The sequence below is a fragment of the Cucumis melo genome, chromosome 7, assembly GCF_025177605.1.
Source record: "Cucumis melo cultivar AY chromosome 7, USDA_Cmelo_AY_1.0, whole genome shotgun sequence".
Taxonomy (NCBI): Eukaryota; Viridiplantae; Streptophyta; class Magnoliopsida; order Cucurbitales; family Cucurbitaceae; genus Cucumis; species Cucumis melo.
In genome coordinates this window covers 24,722,540-24,738,660 of record NC_066863.1, presented here as the reverse complement: position 1 = coordinate 24,738,660, position 16,121 = coordinate 24,722,540, and the positions used below count along the sequence as shown (strand labels likewise).

Here is a 16,121-nt window from a genome sequence, read left to right as displayed (position 1 = left end):
ATTTCATATTTGTTTTTTATCTTTAAATTTATTTTTAAAAAATGACCTTACATTTAAACTTTCACTAAAATGAATAAAAAAGAAAAGTAGTATATATATATATTTAATTCAATTAGATCCTTCAACCTTGACATATGCTTAATTAATTATTTTGGTGATCATTATTATATTAAAGTTTCTGTTTAATCCATAATTTATTTCAAAACAAAATTGACTTTTCCAATGAAAATAAGATATGCTAATTATTCTTTTTTAAGAAAAATTCAAAACAAAGTTTAAATGGACAGTAAGTGGAGGACAAATTGTAAATGAAATTTGGAGCCCTATTTCATGGTATATTGTGAAATTTAGTGATAGGATATACATAGGAGAACGAGAAAGAGACACCCAGAGCGGGAAAAAAAAAACAAAAAGAAACCCTAAATAGCTTGACTGATATTTATACATGTAAAATACAGTCAAAAGATTTATAGTTCAGATCTTAAATTTTTATCCTAATCTTTATACACCCTCTTAAATAAGCTTGCACACGAGGTGATTTCCAGTCAAATAATATATTCGTATTTTTTAGTAGAGTATGACAAAACAGAATACAGTCGATCAATTGGTATAAAAAAGTTTCTCTACTTAAATAATAATTCTTATTTGTAAATGTTGGAAAGATTATGCATAAATTCTTTAATAAAATACAATAATGTGGAGTGTAAGAGATATCCTTGGTTTTTTGTTTGACTTTAAATGGCTATTCATTAATAAAGATTTGCAATAATAATATGATAAGGATTTGGATAAAACTTTTATAGGCTTTTATGATAACTTTTCTAAGAGATTTGGCCATTACTTTATAGCTTCTCCTAGCTATACATTAATCATTAATGTTATACACTGCTTATGAGTCTTATGGCTAGGGAGTTGGATTATTGAGTGGCTAGCTATATAGTTATGTGGATATTAAGTGTGACATGTTATTCATAAATATGAAAAAATTGACTGTATATAATAATAATAAAAACATCATTTTCTAACTTTTGACCGTTACAAAAATTCAACAATTAAGTGCAATACGAAGAATAATGTAAAGATTGATACATATATACGTGGTTCATTAACAATGTGTTAGCTATATATGTTCATGGATAGTGAGAGAACAAATATTATCAAAGAAGATGTTTCATAATACAATACGGCATCATTAGGATTAGAAAGTTTATATATTATTTGCACTTCTCTAAACCCACGTAGGTATTAAGTTGTTCGTAGTGCCAATAATCGATTCATAGTATTTCAACAAGGTGAAGAGACAATTTGAAGAATGTTTATAACTAACATTGGATATAATCCCATGACTTTTTCAATAACATTATTGGATATAATCTTATGACTTTGAATGATAGTTATATGGTAGATTTGAAATTTATTACAAATTAAAAGAGTATTTTAGCATTAATATCAAAACTTGTCTTTTGAAAAGTCGAGAGTTCAAATATTCAAAAGATAAGAGGTCGCATTAAATTATAAAAAATGTCATTTGGTAGATTCCTATAAAGATAAATCTTACGAATAAAAGAGTCCATGATCAGATTAAATCTTGTTCGTTTTACTTTCCATTTTTCTCTCTTTTATTCGAATCTTTTTTTATTTCTCTTTTTATTTGTTGCTCTCGTTTTACTTTACATTTTCCTCTTCTACTTTTTAATTTACGTAAAAATAATTTCTGAAATTGTTAAATACCAATTTAGTTCACAAATACTAAATCCTTAATCATCGATTCCTCAATTTTGTGTATTAATTATTGGGGGTAATCATCGGTCGATCGGTAGCGATTTTGAACCAACTATAATCGATGTACTAAATGTTCAAACCAACCTCAACATCGATGAATAAAGATATGTTTTTATTGGATTAGGTCGGTTTAATATTTAGAAATACTTTTATGAAAATTCTCGATTTGAAACTTTTTGAAATCGACCTCTCTCGTTTCTTAACCAATTGACTTCGGATTGGTCAGTTAGCCCGGTTTTTCGATCTATCATGCTCACCCCTATTAATTATGATTAAACTTAAGGTTCATGAACTATATTGGTAATTTCACAGTATTCACCTAATTTTGTCTGACCTTATTTAAAACTAATACAATTTCTAGATTAGTCATTTTTGCCTTAATTTGACTATTTTTAAATTTTGTGATTAACCTAAGACTATTGTAAAAAATATGTTATTTAACTACTTTTAAAGTTTTGTTGGGACTTTGGTTAGAGTAACTAAATCAATTAATTAAACTAATTAATTAAGTAGATGGAGAAATACTAAATACGATAACTTTTTAAATTGGTTTTGGTGTTATTAAAGCTTAATACAATTTTGAAATGTATGTCAAAGATAGTATTATTTTAGATTAACAAATAGCCATTTCAAATTTTTAGCTATTAATTGAAGAAGTCTTTTTTGGCTATAAATAATCATTTTCTTCTTAATCTATGGGAAGAACACAACACAAAGAGAAAGTCACAGAAGAAAAACCCAAGAGATTTTTACAACCTTTACATCTCTTTTCTTCATCCAAACTTCTAACCTTCGTAGCCACAGCTTCTCTTAGCCTTCATCTCTTCTTAAGAAAAAACAAACCCCTAAATTTTCGTCGTTTTTTCCAAATAGCTTCCTACAATACCAAAAATCCATCGCACAAGAAAAATTAATTTAGTTGATAGTGTATTTTAGAACATTCACACTTTGAAAACAAGAGAGTTTAGTGTTTTAGATTTCAATATTTTTTCTTTTTTCTTTCTTTTACGTTTATTTCTTCATATCTTATGAGCTTCTCTTTTATCTATAACTTTTTTATTATATATATTTGGTTATATTTTGATGTTTATCTTTTATTATTATTATTTATTTCCTTTGTCTTAAATTTTATTCTTTATATATTTATCTCTAATTTCTTTATAATTAACATCTTTTATTTAATTCTTTTTTCTCTTCATAGTGTTGGTTATTATTTCTTTAGTATTTTTCATTTTTATATGCTATTTAATACTTTTTTCTCTATATTCGTTTATTTTTCTTGTTTTTTATTTTTCCATTTTTCTTTTCTTATAATTGTTTCTTTATTATCTTATTTCTACATTTTTCTTTCTCTTATAATAAATTTATTTGTTTATATGCACTTATTCATATCTTGTTTATCCCTTTTTTAAACCTTATTTGTTCTTGCTTTCTTCGTTCTTTTTATAGTAATATTGTTTTTTATTTTATTTTACTTATAGATTATTGTTTATTTTACACTTTATCCTTATACATATGCTTATTTAAATGTTTGTGTTTGCTTTAGGGTCCATTTAAGATATTCTTGTTGTTTAATTTTTTAAATATTTTCAATTAATTTTCTTTTAGAAAAAATCATTCGACAATAGAATCTATGAAATTTGGGAGTTCAATTTTGTAAAACTATTTGAAGTTTGAAAATCAATCCTTTGAAAGTTCGAGAATAATGTTCAATATGTTTTTATTAAAATCTTAATATGCTATTTTATGTTCGCTTAATTTATTATGATGCTTTTTTTTACTCTTGTTCTTACTTATCTAATTTTCATATTAGGTTTCATTTTGATTTCCATTTAAAATTTATAAATCTTTATAATTAAAATTTTTAATATTTTAAAATCCTTCTAACATTCAAAATTTTCGTAAGATCTCATAATCAATATTTTTTAACAAAATTCTAGGACATAATAAATTTGGGAGATTCCATTGAGATGTGGGAGTCCAAGATTTGGTCCAAGAAAAATGATTTTAATTAATATTTTTCTTAATATTTATTTATAGAAGGTTGTTCCTATGACGGATTTTGAGAAATTTTTTTCAATATAGTCTAGTTGATGGAATGCTCTTATCTTATTTTATGAAATCATTTAAGGGTAAAATAAGGCATTAGCTTTAAAATAAATTAAATAATGTTTTCAATTCAAAAGTTGAAATTTGTCTCTCAGTTTTCTAAACGGGTGTTGTGGAGTGCTAACACTTTCATCATACATAAATGACTCTCGAATTCAACTTTAGTTTTTGCCATTTTTTTTTGTGATTTTATTTTTTAAAAAAAATTTACTCAATTTCGGTATCCAATCACAACATAGAAAGATTGGTGGTAACTCTTATTTTATTTTATTTTAAAATTAACCATTTTGAGAATGTCGGTCGTTCCGCTTCATCTGAGACACATGGCAATATTCACGGTTTCATTTTATTTGAAAGTGAAATAATTTGCAATATAATATTAAAAAAGAATTAAATAATATATTATTTAAGTTAGTTCAAAATTCAAAAGAAAAAGAAGAAATATAATTAAAAGTAAAACAAAAAAAAACAAATAAAAGATTAAAAAATAGAAAATAAAACAAAAAAATTTAAAATAGAAAAAATGGAAAAGTGAAAATTAAAAGGAAAAATAAAGGAAAAGAAAAAGAAAAAGAAATTAGATTGTAAAAGTTGAGATTTGCACTCACCAACCAGATGTACTCTCCATCACCCTACCAAATGCCTATTTTAGATCTTTGATGCATCTTTTTTTCTTTGAAGATGCTTCCATTTTTTTAAAATTAAAATACATTCTATTGTTCTTCTTCCACGATTCGTAAATATTTTTTTAATAAATTTCAAAATGAAGAATTGTTTTGAATAATTAAAAATATTTTTACAACATGCTAAAATTTTAGATTCTATTGATAATAGAATATGATGGATACTAACAAACTTCTATCTAACAGTTTTGAATATGTCAATTCTCGTCTCAATCAACATTTGTCGAGATCTAAAATTTTACTATAAATATGTTTATTATCCTATATTAAAAAAATAACTCTAGAATCATTTCCAATATAGCAAAATGAATCAAAATATTTATAAATATAACAAAATTTTAAAATATATCAATGATAGACTTATATCAATAACAGCTATCATTTATAGATTTTTAAATTTTGTTATATTTTATAAAATAGTTTTAATATTTAAAAAAAATGTCTCAATATTTGATATCTATTTAATCAGTTAGGTTATATTAATTTGGAGACATAGAAACCACTTATGTTGCAAAGATCTTACAAAACCTTGAAATCAAATTAGGTTAAATGTGTGTATTTATGTGTTTGTGTGTGTTACAATATGCAACAAAGTGCTATCACTTATCATACGGCAATGGGAATCACATCTAAAATCAAATCTCTCAAATCATTTATCACCTCATCATGACTTTTTCTTTTTTCTCCAATACAAAGGTTGGAAAGTATAGGTCATATATTTATGTGTTGGGCCAATATATCAAGATGGCAGATTGATTAGTTGTTTGTATGAATATAATCCAACAAAAGTGGGCATTTTTCTTTTTAATAAAACGTCGCATATTTAAAAACTTTTTGTAAAAATATATCATTTTTCTATCAAAATGTTTGTATTCTTCTTCTTCTTCTTCTTCTTCTTCTTCTTCTTCTTTTTTTAAAAAAATAAAAGCACTGCAATTTGAATATGCTAACATTTTTCTTAAACAAAATACACAATTCCCGAGCCAAAGATTCTTAACTTTTTGTCTCTCAATATCTCCTATTGGTAAGTATTGCAAGATATCAAAAAGTTTAAATATGATTAATATTTTTAACTAATTTTTCATTTAAAGTAAATTTTTTTGCAGAGAAGATATCGTATTTTGAGTAAAATATTGCACCTTTGATATATAAAAGATAGACAAAGTATGTAAAATAGTCCTGCTTTTTATTCTAAAAAAAATATAGTAATTAATACTTGTTTAACTCTCAATATTTTAAAAATATGGTAAAGATAACAAATATAATAATAATAATTATTATTATTATTATTATTATTATTATTATTATTATTAATGGAAGAAAAAACGAAATTATTTGTATATTTGAAAAAAAAAATAGGGAAAAAAACCAATATTTTGCCCAAAGGAAGTCTCATAATACAACCATATTATTTTTTAAAAAAAATAAAAATAAAACAAAGCATCTTTCTCAAAGTTTTAAAATTAAAAAAAAAAAACCATTAAACAAGTTTGTTTCTTAAAAAAAGTAACTACAAATATATAAATTTCACATTATAGCTTGCTTTTATGAATAACTTTTCCATATTGATAAATCTAACCTCATTGATAAAGATATGGCAATTTATACTATGATAATATAATCATATATAATGTTCATCTATGAGGTTGTTTTATACTTAATTTACTTAAGTAATACATTTCTCACGAAACTGTTGCACCACCAAGATTGAAGCTGGTATTGATAACTCTTTTGATATCAACAAGTTTCCAATAGGACCTAACTCGGGGCATTCCACATTGATCTTGAAATATTCAAGAAGATTCTTCACTACTTCCCCTTCTGGCTTTTGACCCACCAATATTAAATTACATCTACTAAATTCCATTATTACTTCAATAACATTGCTAAATGTGCTCACTACCCTTTCTTCATATCTAATCGACATGTCGTTTGTTTTCTTCCAATGAATAAACTCCATCAACACCTTTTGGTCTATGACTGCAGAACTTTTAATGTCGTCTTTGTTCATTTCAACCATAATAGATTCTGTGTTCACGTTGGAGGTGTAAATAAAATGGACAATGTTTAAGGTTGTTTTAGAATGTTGTGACATTCTTCGACCGAAGGCTAGAGCTTCACGGTCGTCGCGCCCGCCGAAGAAGAAGATGGTTATGGTGGAAGAGATATTGGTGGAGGAGATGTGAGAACCACCTCCGAATCCTTTGTCAACTAGGATTCCGACGGAACATGGTGATTGTTGTAGAACTTTTTGATTGACCGATTGGAAATCACCTCGTGTTGCTTCTAAATATCCATCAAATCTGTCATTCATTTTCAATCATCTCAAACAATATTAGTCTTTAGTTTAAAAACAAAAATCAAAATAATCATTTTTAAAATTTCAAATATGAGAAAATTATCTTTTAAAAGTGAGTAATCAAATGCTGTCAATGAAATTTTTTTTTTCCTTATTTTGCATAGTTAGAATTCTTGTGTTTGTCCATTTCATTGTCAATTTAGGGTTTGTTATTTTTTTTTTTTTTCTTTTTCACTAAATGTTTTTCATCTTGTTTTCTAGTGTGATTGAGGTAAACTACATCAAAGTAGGTATAGTAGAGAATGCCAAAATAGTTGTCTTTGTATATGAGCAATAATTTAAATAATACTGTTTGAGTGTATCCATTTTTGTGCACTTTGCTTAGCTGCCCAACTAAAATTTGTCATATGGCAAGAATTTTGAATTGTTATTTTCTACTATGTAAAAAACGAGAGATGCTTAAAGCGAGCTACAACCTAAGCCTAATTCTAATTATGGTCAACGTTTTGATGCATTCAAACATGCAACCATCCAGTTCATGCATATCCACTCAAATCATCTCAAAAACATCAAAAATATTTTGACTAAGTTATACACAAGACCTCTCTAAACTTTGTAATTTTGTGTCAAAAATAACTATTAACTTCGAAAAGTTTCAAAAATACTCTTATCGAAATTAAAGTTTTGGATATAAATCACTATGATAACAAAGTTATATGTCACTCGTTGAGTGTAGATTTTTGTAGCAAAATACATTTCTTTTATTGCTCTTTATCATTTTGGTATGTTTTAAGTGAAGATTTTGTAGAAACTTTGTGTTTTAACAATTTTAGTTGTTGAGAAAATTAGTGCAAGAGTTAAACAAAAGTCTAGAGTTATCTTTGTAACAAGGTACTACCGAGAGTCATAGTACCTTTTTTTATTTATTTTTTTTTTCTAACTTTAATTATGGTATTTTTTGAAAAATTTTAAAGTTCAAAGATATTATTGAAATAAAACACTAATAATTTTCATACAAAATTAAGGGTAATTGTATTTTTGTAGTCTTTTTTAAAGTTTATTTTTTACAAGATTTTGAAAGTATAAACGTCTGCAAAGTTAATGATCATGAGATGTAGTCTAAATCCTTTCATTCTAATAGTGGTAACAGAAAAATGATATGCAAAAAAAGGTTAATGTAAGGATAAGATATGCACAAGGCGAGACAAAAGGTAAATATGTTAGCCACCAAGAAACATGTATAGTTCAAATCCTCCCACTAACAAAAGAAAGAAAAAAGATGATATGCACAAAAAATAAAATTAGTGTAAAAAGTTAAAAGATTAATGTAAAGAACGTGTCGAACCTTTGGTGTTTATGGAAAGGGAGAATGATAATGGCGGCGCGTTTCCGATCTGCTCTATTGCACACATCTTCGTGCATATCCGAAAGTCGAGAAATGGCAGTCATTGGACGTATAGACACTCGACTAAGCTGTTCAAAAGCCTTAAACGCCACACCAATTTCATCACAACCCGACTTCCCTCCTTTATTCCAGAATGGTCTTCCATTTTTTCTCGCTCGATGGACCATAACAATGGCGGACGATCTCTCTGTCAGCTCCATCAAATGCATTGCATAAACACAAAGTTCACTTCCACAACCTTCTTTCCCCTCCATCCCACGACTCACCTCAATCAAATTCAAAATGGAAGGAATGTTATTAACAGAATGAAAACAAGCCAAAATCCTCAGCTCCGAGTTGGGTTCTTCTCGTTCGATTGTTCTGTTTATGTATTCTGATTTGCTCTTTCTTTTGGCTGGCTCATAAACCGCCATTACAATTGGGGTTGTGAAGAAGGTTGTGATGACAGCCATTAGAACAAGAATTGCAAAGGTTTGGTCATTCAAAACTTTTCTGTCTTTGCCGATGTTTAAAACAATTAATTCCACTAACCCTTTTGTGTTCATTAAGACTCCTAAAGCAATCGATTCTTGTAATGGCATCTTGCAAAAGAGTGCCATCAAGATCGTTCCGATGATTTTACCGAAACATGCGGTGAAAATTACGAGGATGAGCAAACCCCATGATTGTATTCCTTGAATTGTTGTAATGTTGGTTTTCAATCCGCTTGAAACGAAATAGAGAGGGAGGAAAAGACTCGAAACAAGATCTTCGACTTTTTCGACGAGAGCTCCGGCGAGTGGACCTTCTTTTGGAACGAGAACGCCGACGACAAAAGCGCCAAACAGAGCATGGATTCCGATTAAATCAGTGATGAATCCAGCGGCTAAGACGGTGGACAAAGTAGCGCAAACGTAGAGTTCACTTACGGGCTCGCCTTTGGAGGAACGACGGGAGATCCATCGGAAGGCCGGCGGGAGAGTGAAGAAGCAAAACAGGACAAAAACAGAAGAGCAGAGGAAAACCCAGAGGGAGACGAGAGGGGAACGAGGAGTACCGGAAAGGGCAATGGCGAGGGCAAGGAGGATCCAGGCAGCGACGTCATTGACGGCGGCGGCGGACATAGCGATACGGCCAAGGTTGGTTGTTAAAAGCTTGAGTTCAGCGAGGATACGAGCGAGAACAGGGAAAGCGGTGATGGAGAGAGCAACGGCGATGAAGATGAGAAAGGGAGGACCGCTGACGCCTTTGGAGATGGTGGAACGGAGGACGTAAGAGGTGCCAACGCCGAGGAGTAAAGGGAGAGTGATTCCGGCCATGGCTATGCCCATTGCGCCTTTTCCGGTGCGACGGAGAGATTTGAGATCCAATTCAAGTCCGACTAGAAAAAGGAAGAACAAAAGACCCATATTGGCTAATGTATCCAACACTGTTAGGCTTTTTTCTGGGAACACTCTTTGAAGAAATCCCTGGCTCCGACCCACCGCCGATGGTCCAAGCAAGATTCCCCCCTACCATCATCATCCACAACAACCAATTAAATTTTTATAATAAACTTCCAACATATTAATCTACGCAGAAAAGAAAAAAGGAAACGTACGACAATCTCGGCAATGACTCGAGGCTCTCTAAGAGGACGGAGAAGAAAACCAAGAAGACGAGTAAGAAGAACAACCAAACATATCTGAAAAATGGCCAAAGGAAGAGCGAAATCAAGTGGATTATCGCCTTGAAATACGCCGTTGGACGTCGCTTTCATCTCCGCCGGGCACCCACTTCCCGCCGTCGTAATATTCACCACCACCATTATTTCTGATCACAAAATCAAAACCAACAATCCATTCGATTTCACACTCCATTGCTTAAGTTCCCCAATTGGAAAAATATTGAACTTTTGGGATGTTAGTATATATATTGTTAATATAAATATTCATGCTCCAAATCATTTGGAAAGAAAGAAACTAGGGGCCCGTTTGGTAACGTTCTTGTTTCCTGTTTCTTGTTTCTGTTTCCATTTTTTAAGAAACATAAGTGTTTGATAACGTTCCTTGTTTCTCGTTCTCAAAAAAAGTAGAAACGTTTCTCATTTTATAAAGAATTATTGGGAACAAAAAAAAGTAGTTTCTTCTGTTCCGTTTCTCAATTGCTTTTATTGGTTTCCTTTTTCTCAATTTATTTCTATTTGTTTCCTTTTCCTTTTTCTCAATTATTTTTTTTTCCTTTCATTTTTCTCAATTATTTTTATTGGCTTTTTTCTTTTTTTCAATTATTTTTATTGGTTTCCTTTTCATTTTTCTCAATTATTTTTATTTCTTTTATTTTCCTTTTTCTCAATTATTTTTATTGGTTCATTTTTCTTTTTTCAATTATTTTTATTGGTTTCCTTTTCCTTTTATCTCCATCGTCTTCTCCAAATAATCATCCTCTTCCTCTTTTACTCATCGTTTTTCTTTGCACACCGTCTTTGTAACGACCCAACTTTCCGGACTAAGCTGAGGTCACTACTCAGTACTAAGACTCGACCACACAAAACAAAATTCATAACGGACCGGTTACGATTTCTTAAAACGTTAGAAATATTACAAAAACGATATATGGCCCTATTTTAAATCACAGTCACAAAAGTTTCAAATAAAAACTCAGGTCATCAACTCAAAATCACAAAACCAACTATTCTAACAAAATACATCAGCGGAAGCAATAAGAAAATCAGACGCGTCCATATGGCCTTCACGCATCCTTCCTGCCTCTCGTCGGTCTGCCCCTAGCTGTGCCCTTACCTGAAAAGTTTAAGAAGAGAAAAGGGTGAGTATAAACATACCCAGTAAGGGACCCACTACTGGACCCGTTAGGGATCAACAGTTAACTTTCTATTCAGGGGTACCCTACATAACAGTCTAGTGGTCCCGTAGAACGCACATATCAGTCTCGTGATCCCGAAGGATACACCTATCAGTCTAGTGCTCCCGAAGGATGCACCTATCAGTCTAGTGCTCCCGAAGGATGCACATATCAGTCTAGTGCTCCCGAAGGATGCACATATCAGTCTAGTGCTCCCGAAGGATGCACATATCAGTCTAGTGCTCCCGCAGGATGCACATATCCGTAAGGTACACTACCCCATAGATGAAGCTAACCGTTCCCCTCAGTCCATACTAAACCGTCTACCACAGTCATACTCCATCAACACTCATATTACAGTTTCGCCATAGGCTTTGCCAGTCAGATAGTATAGGTTTAAACAACTACACCCTCAGTTGCTATACGCGTTTCCAATTCGCACACCATTATGGTAACCCCTAGACCCAATTAACTAATCAAATCAAACTCGGACTCACTGTCCTTCCCCGTCCAAACTCCATGATCAATGTCCAGACCAATGACTACCACGTACTTAACCGTAACTTCAGGGTCCATCGACATACTATTCCAATCTACAACGTAGCCCATTAACATAACCACACTATACCGAACATCCAGTATCGGGGCCTACTAGCAAGTAATTCCTTATACCCGATAGCACACAAGCTACAACTAGCGGTCGCGTTACCTTTACATCAGACAAGAGTATAATAAAAATGCTTAAAGTCAAACACACATATAATTATTCGGTACAGTTACTAACGTGTAATCCCCTCCGAAAACCCTTACCTGAAACTTGGTTATGCCCCTCGATCGAGTCCACGCTCAACGGATCCACCTAAACGAAAACACGAAGGTTTTAATCGATGATACTAGTAGAAGTCATTTTAAATGGTCCTAAGCAACATCCGTTGACTTACCCAAGGAAAGGAAAGCTATCTCCAAACAAGCCTGCCGCGGAACCCGAGAACTTAAACGTCAACTCCTTAATACCTTCAAGGGAGAAAAGGTGGGACCAAATCTTATTCCAATATTCAAATTCGAATCGGACGTAGCAACATTAGGAAGTTCATCAAAATAATCCTTACCGAAGACTCACCGTGACCCGAAGTGGAAGGAGGAAGGCTTAGGTGGCTCGGTGAACAGGGAGCTCGGCTTGGCTTGGAGGTGTTCGGCTCGGCTCGGCTTGGCTCGTGGCTTGGGTTGGCCAGCTCGCGGCTTGGCTCGGATTGGATCAGTTTACGGCTCAGCTCGACTCGGCTCGGCTCGACTCGGTCCTCGGCTCGGTCCTTGGCTCGGCTCGACTCGGCTCGATCCTCGGCTCGGCTCACGGCTCGGCTCAACTCGGATTCGTGGCTCGGGTCAGCTTCACTTCGCGGCTCGGTGTATTCCTTCCTCCTTCCGGCAACGACGGCGCTCCCCTCGGTGTTCTGTCTGCGTCGGAAACACGAGATGAGAAGGGAGAGGCCGCCGGCGGTGGCAGAAACGAAGAGAGAGGGAGACGTCGGCTGTAGATGGACGGCAGACGGCGCAACACGCGGATGGTGGCTGCGGCGAACGAACGGTGAAGCTAAGAACGCCGACGGAGATGGAGAGGGGACAGAGGACGGAGACGGAGAGATGGGGACGCGCGCGAACGGAAGGAAAAAGAAAAGAAAACAGCGGCGGCGGACGATGAAGGAAGAAGAAGAAGAAGGAGAAATCGAAAGAGAAGGGAGGGGCGGCGGCGCAAGGAAGAGAAAACGTAAATGGATGAAAAAAAAGGGGGGTGTCTCGCGCGCGCCTTAGGGTTTATTTTAAAAAAATATTATTATTATTATTATATATATTAACTTATAATAATTATAAATAATAATAATAATAATAATACTAATAATAATAATAATAATAACTAATATTAATATTAAATTATATATAAAAATTAAAATAAATAATAATAATAATAATAATATAATTAATATTATATTATTATTATATAAATTTACAAATTTTAATTTAGGAATTTCAGAAATTACTCAAAAATTTAAAATTTCCGAAAAATTTACGCAAAACGATAAAAGTTTACCTCGAAAATTCGGGACGTTACAGTCTTCCTCTTCACCTCTCACCGTCTTTCTCGACAACCCGAACTCTTCCTCTTCGTCGGATCCATAGTTTTTGCCTGATTGTTCCTCTTCGTCGGATCCATAGTTTTCATCTTTCTCTTTGTGCAAATCTGGATTTTCGTTGTGGGTTTTTCTCTAAAGCATCATAGGTTAAGAGTTAAAAGGTTAAATTTTGTTTTGTTTCTTTCAATTCTAAATATTGAAGACATAATAACTTACTTTAAAATTAATATTAAATTCTAGATGTCACGAAATAACGATGAGATTGTAGAAATTGATGGATTAAAAAGAGAAATTGCCTGAGTAAGAGATGATATTGCTAATCAAATTTGGTAACATTTGAAGGATAAATATAATTTTATGTTTATGTTATTATTTTTATTCGTGCATTGATACTTCTTCGTATTAAATGAATAAACTTTTGATAATTTTAGTTGTTATGTTTGATGGATAGACCTATATTTTTGTTTAATGTTTAATTGAAGTAGATGTGAAAAATAAAAAATAAATCTAGAAGAAAATCAATAAACAAGAAACAGTTATCGAACACTTCTTTTGTTTCTGTTTCTTTTTTTTCAAGAAACAAAAAATAGAAACAGTTATCAAACGCATTACTGTTTCTTGTTCTAAAAAAAGAAGAAACAGGAAACAGGAAACAAGGAACAAGAAACAAGAAACAGAGAATAGAAACGTTACCAAACGGGCCCTAGAAAACTATGGCAAGTAATATAAATATATTGGATTAGGTTTGTTACAACCTCATTAGATTAGAAGTGCTATCATCTAACTAAAATCTTAATCATTGGTTTTTCAAAGCAAGTCACTCAATATTAATATCTTTTTAAACTATCAATGTTTATTGTTAATATATTCTAAGATTTTGGCATCTTTATAAATATTTTTCAACAATTTTGTTTAGTTTTTTAAGATATTTTCCCTAAAACTTATACTAATTTTTATTTGAACGATTATTCCTCATTCCACCATGTACAAAAAAAAAAAAAATCTTTTTCATTACTTTCAATTATGCAACGAATATTTCCATATCTTTTTTTATTAAAATTTGTGAATAATGTTATATATATAACACAAAATTAAAGTTCATTTCAATTTATCTATTTTAAAATCTTCTATCATCTTACCTTCATCAATTTTATCAACAACAATAATTTCATATAAAAAAAACTACGTTTATGTTTGGACATTGATAATTAGAAATATAGCTAGTTAGACTATAACTTACTGAGTCTCGATATCCATAACTTTTAAGATTTTTCTTGAAATTAAACCTCAAATTAATTTACATATATTGAATCTTGGTTACAAGTAAAACCTTAAAACAAATAGCTTAATAAATAAATAAATAAATAGATCATATGAACATTTTTGTACTTTAGCTAAGATTATCTCTTAAATTCTATTATTTGAGAAAATGGACAGAAATAAAGTAAAGAAAAAATCACCTGAATTTTGTTAGATGAAAATTGTTGATTGGAGTATGAGAAACCAATGATAAGTTTTTGTATATCTCCAAACAAAAAAGAAAAGAGAGAGAGAGAGAGAGGAAATGAGAAATAAAATGGGATGAATAATTTAGGGACTACCAGACCTCCCTTTTATACCCAAACCACACCCTCCATGTGCATGAATTAATTTGTTGGGAGTAGGGTCTTTTTGGTAATTTTGAAATTAAAAAAAAAAAAAAAAAGTTATATTGATATCTACTTATAAATAATTAATACTTTGAAATCTTATCTATAGTCCCATTATGGAATTTCTTATGATATCTCACTATCTTAATTAAGAACAAAACTAAGATGCTTTAACTATATATATATATATATATATATATATATATATATATGATTCCCCTCAAGATTTTTGGTTAATTGATGTATGGTTCATAATCCTACACAGAGAAAAGAAAAAACATTAATTTTTATATAAGTTGGATGTTTATTTTTGAGAATCTAGAAGAATATAAAATTGGATCAATATTACAAAATAATTGTTTTATTATTATGTATATAGGTATCTCTTGTTTTTATTTATTTATTTATTTGAGAGAGAATCTCTTGATTAATTAGTTGAATGAATATATTGGAGCTTGAAAATTAATTATTAAGAAAAATATCAATTTTTGCACTCTAAATTTCGAGAATCGTATAAGCCCTAAATCTTTAATTTATACGTCAATTAATTTGAACTATAATATATAATCGATTCGATTTGCTTTAAGAAGTGCTCGTGCATCCATTCTAATTGTCCATAAAACAAATGAAGATGAGATTGTTTGAACCTCTAGCTTTGAACGAGTTAGTTAGACATAACGTGGTGGAGTTGGAATATTTGTGTTTGAGGTATAGAATTTTAAGAAGAAATTTAAGAAGGAATATGGAATGGAGCCTTTTTTTTTCGCTAAATAAGTAAATTATTTCAATATTATTTGAATTTGTTTAACACTAACTTATTAAGTTAGTGGACGAAATCTCGTCTAAGCATTTATCTAATATAAGAAAAAAAATAAATAGGTTCTCGTTCTATTGGAAATTGTTAAAAATCGTTATAGAAGAGAATTAGCACCACATCTTTTTCCTTTCGCTTTCGTTAGCGACGATATGTCAACTATGCACTTTCGTTTTTACTATTCAAGTGTGCTAAATGACGTTGCCCTCACTACTTCATTCTCATTCATCTTTTTAAAATTGCAATGAAGGATAATGTACTCAAAGTTTAGGGCCATTGAAGGGTCAATTTGGAATAGCAATTTGTGTGAAGAATTTGTTGGTACTATTGGCACAATCAAAGTGCTTCTTTGTACTTTTTTCTAATAGTATATTGTTATTATTAGGTGGCTATGGTGATGATGTATGTCGAAATAATCCATGAAATTTTGA

General features: G+C 31.1%; 1 protein-coding gene across 2 annotated transcripts; it reads right to left on the bottom strand.

Moving 5' to 3' along the window:
- Positions 1 to 6,157: 6,157 nt before the first annotated feature.
- LOC103493124 (cation/H(+) antiporter 18-like) lies at positions 6,158 to 14,819 on the bottom strand. 2 transcript variants are annotated; one of them, XM_008453759.3, is made up of 4 exons: positions 14,688 to 14,819; positions 9,858 to 10,069; positions 8,219 to 9,768; positions 6,158 to 6,877 (listed from the first exon to the last, which is right to left on the bottom strand). In XM_008453759.3, the coding sequence occupies exons 2-4, from the start codon at positions 10,062 to 10,064 to the stop codon at positions 6,241 to 6,243; spliced, it is 2,394 nt and encodes a 797-aa protein (XP_008451981.2). In that variant the 5' UTR covers positions 10,065 to 10,069; positions 14,688 to 14,819; the 3' UTR covers positions 6,158 to 6,240. The 2 variants fall into 2 exon arrangements, with proteins under 2 accessions (XP_008451981.2, XP_050943091.1); XM_051087134.1 differs by having other exon boundaries at positions 9,858 to 10,148; positions 14,688 to 14,814.
- Positions 14,820 to 16,121: the final 1,302 nt, after the last annotated feature.

Coding starts and splice junctions, on each gene's coding strand:
- LOC103493124 (XM_008453759.3), bottom strand. CDS start 10,064: ATGGTGGTGGTGAATATTACGACGGCGGGAAGTGGGTGCCCGGCGGAG. Junction 9,769..9,857: donor GAGTCATTGCCGAGATTGTC/GTACGTTTCCTT, acceptor TGATGATGGTAG/GGGGGAATCTTGCTTGGACC. Junction 6,878..8,218: donor CCTTTCCATAAACACCAAAG/GTTCGACACGTT, acceptor AATGAATGACAG/ATTTGATGGATATTTAGAAG.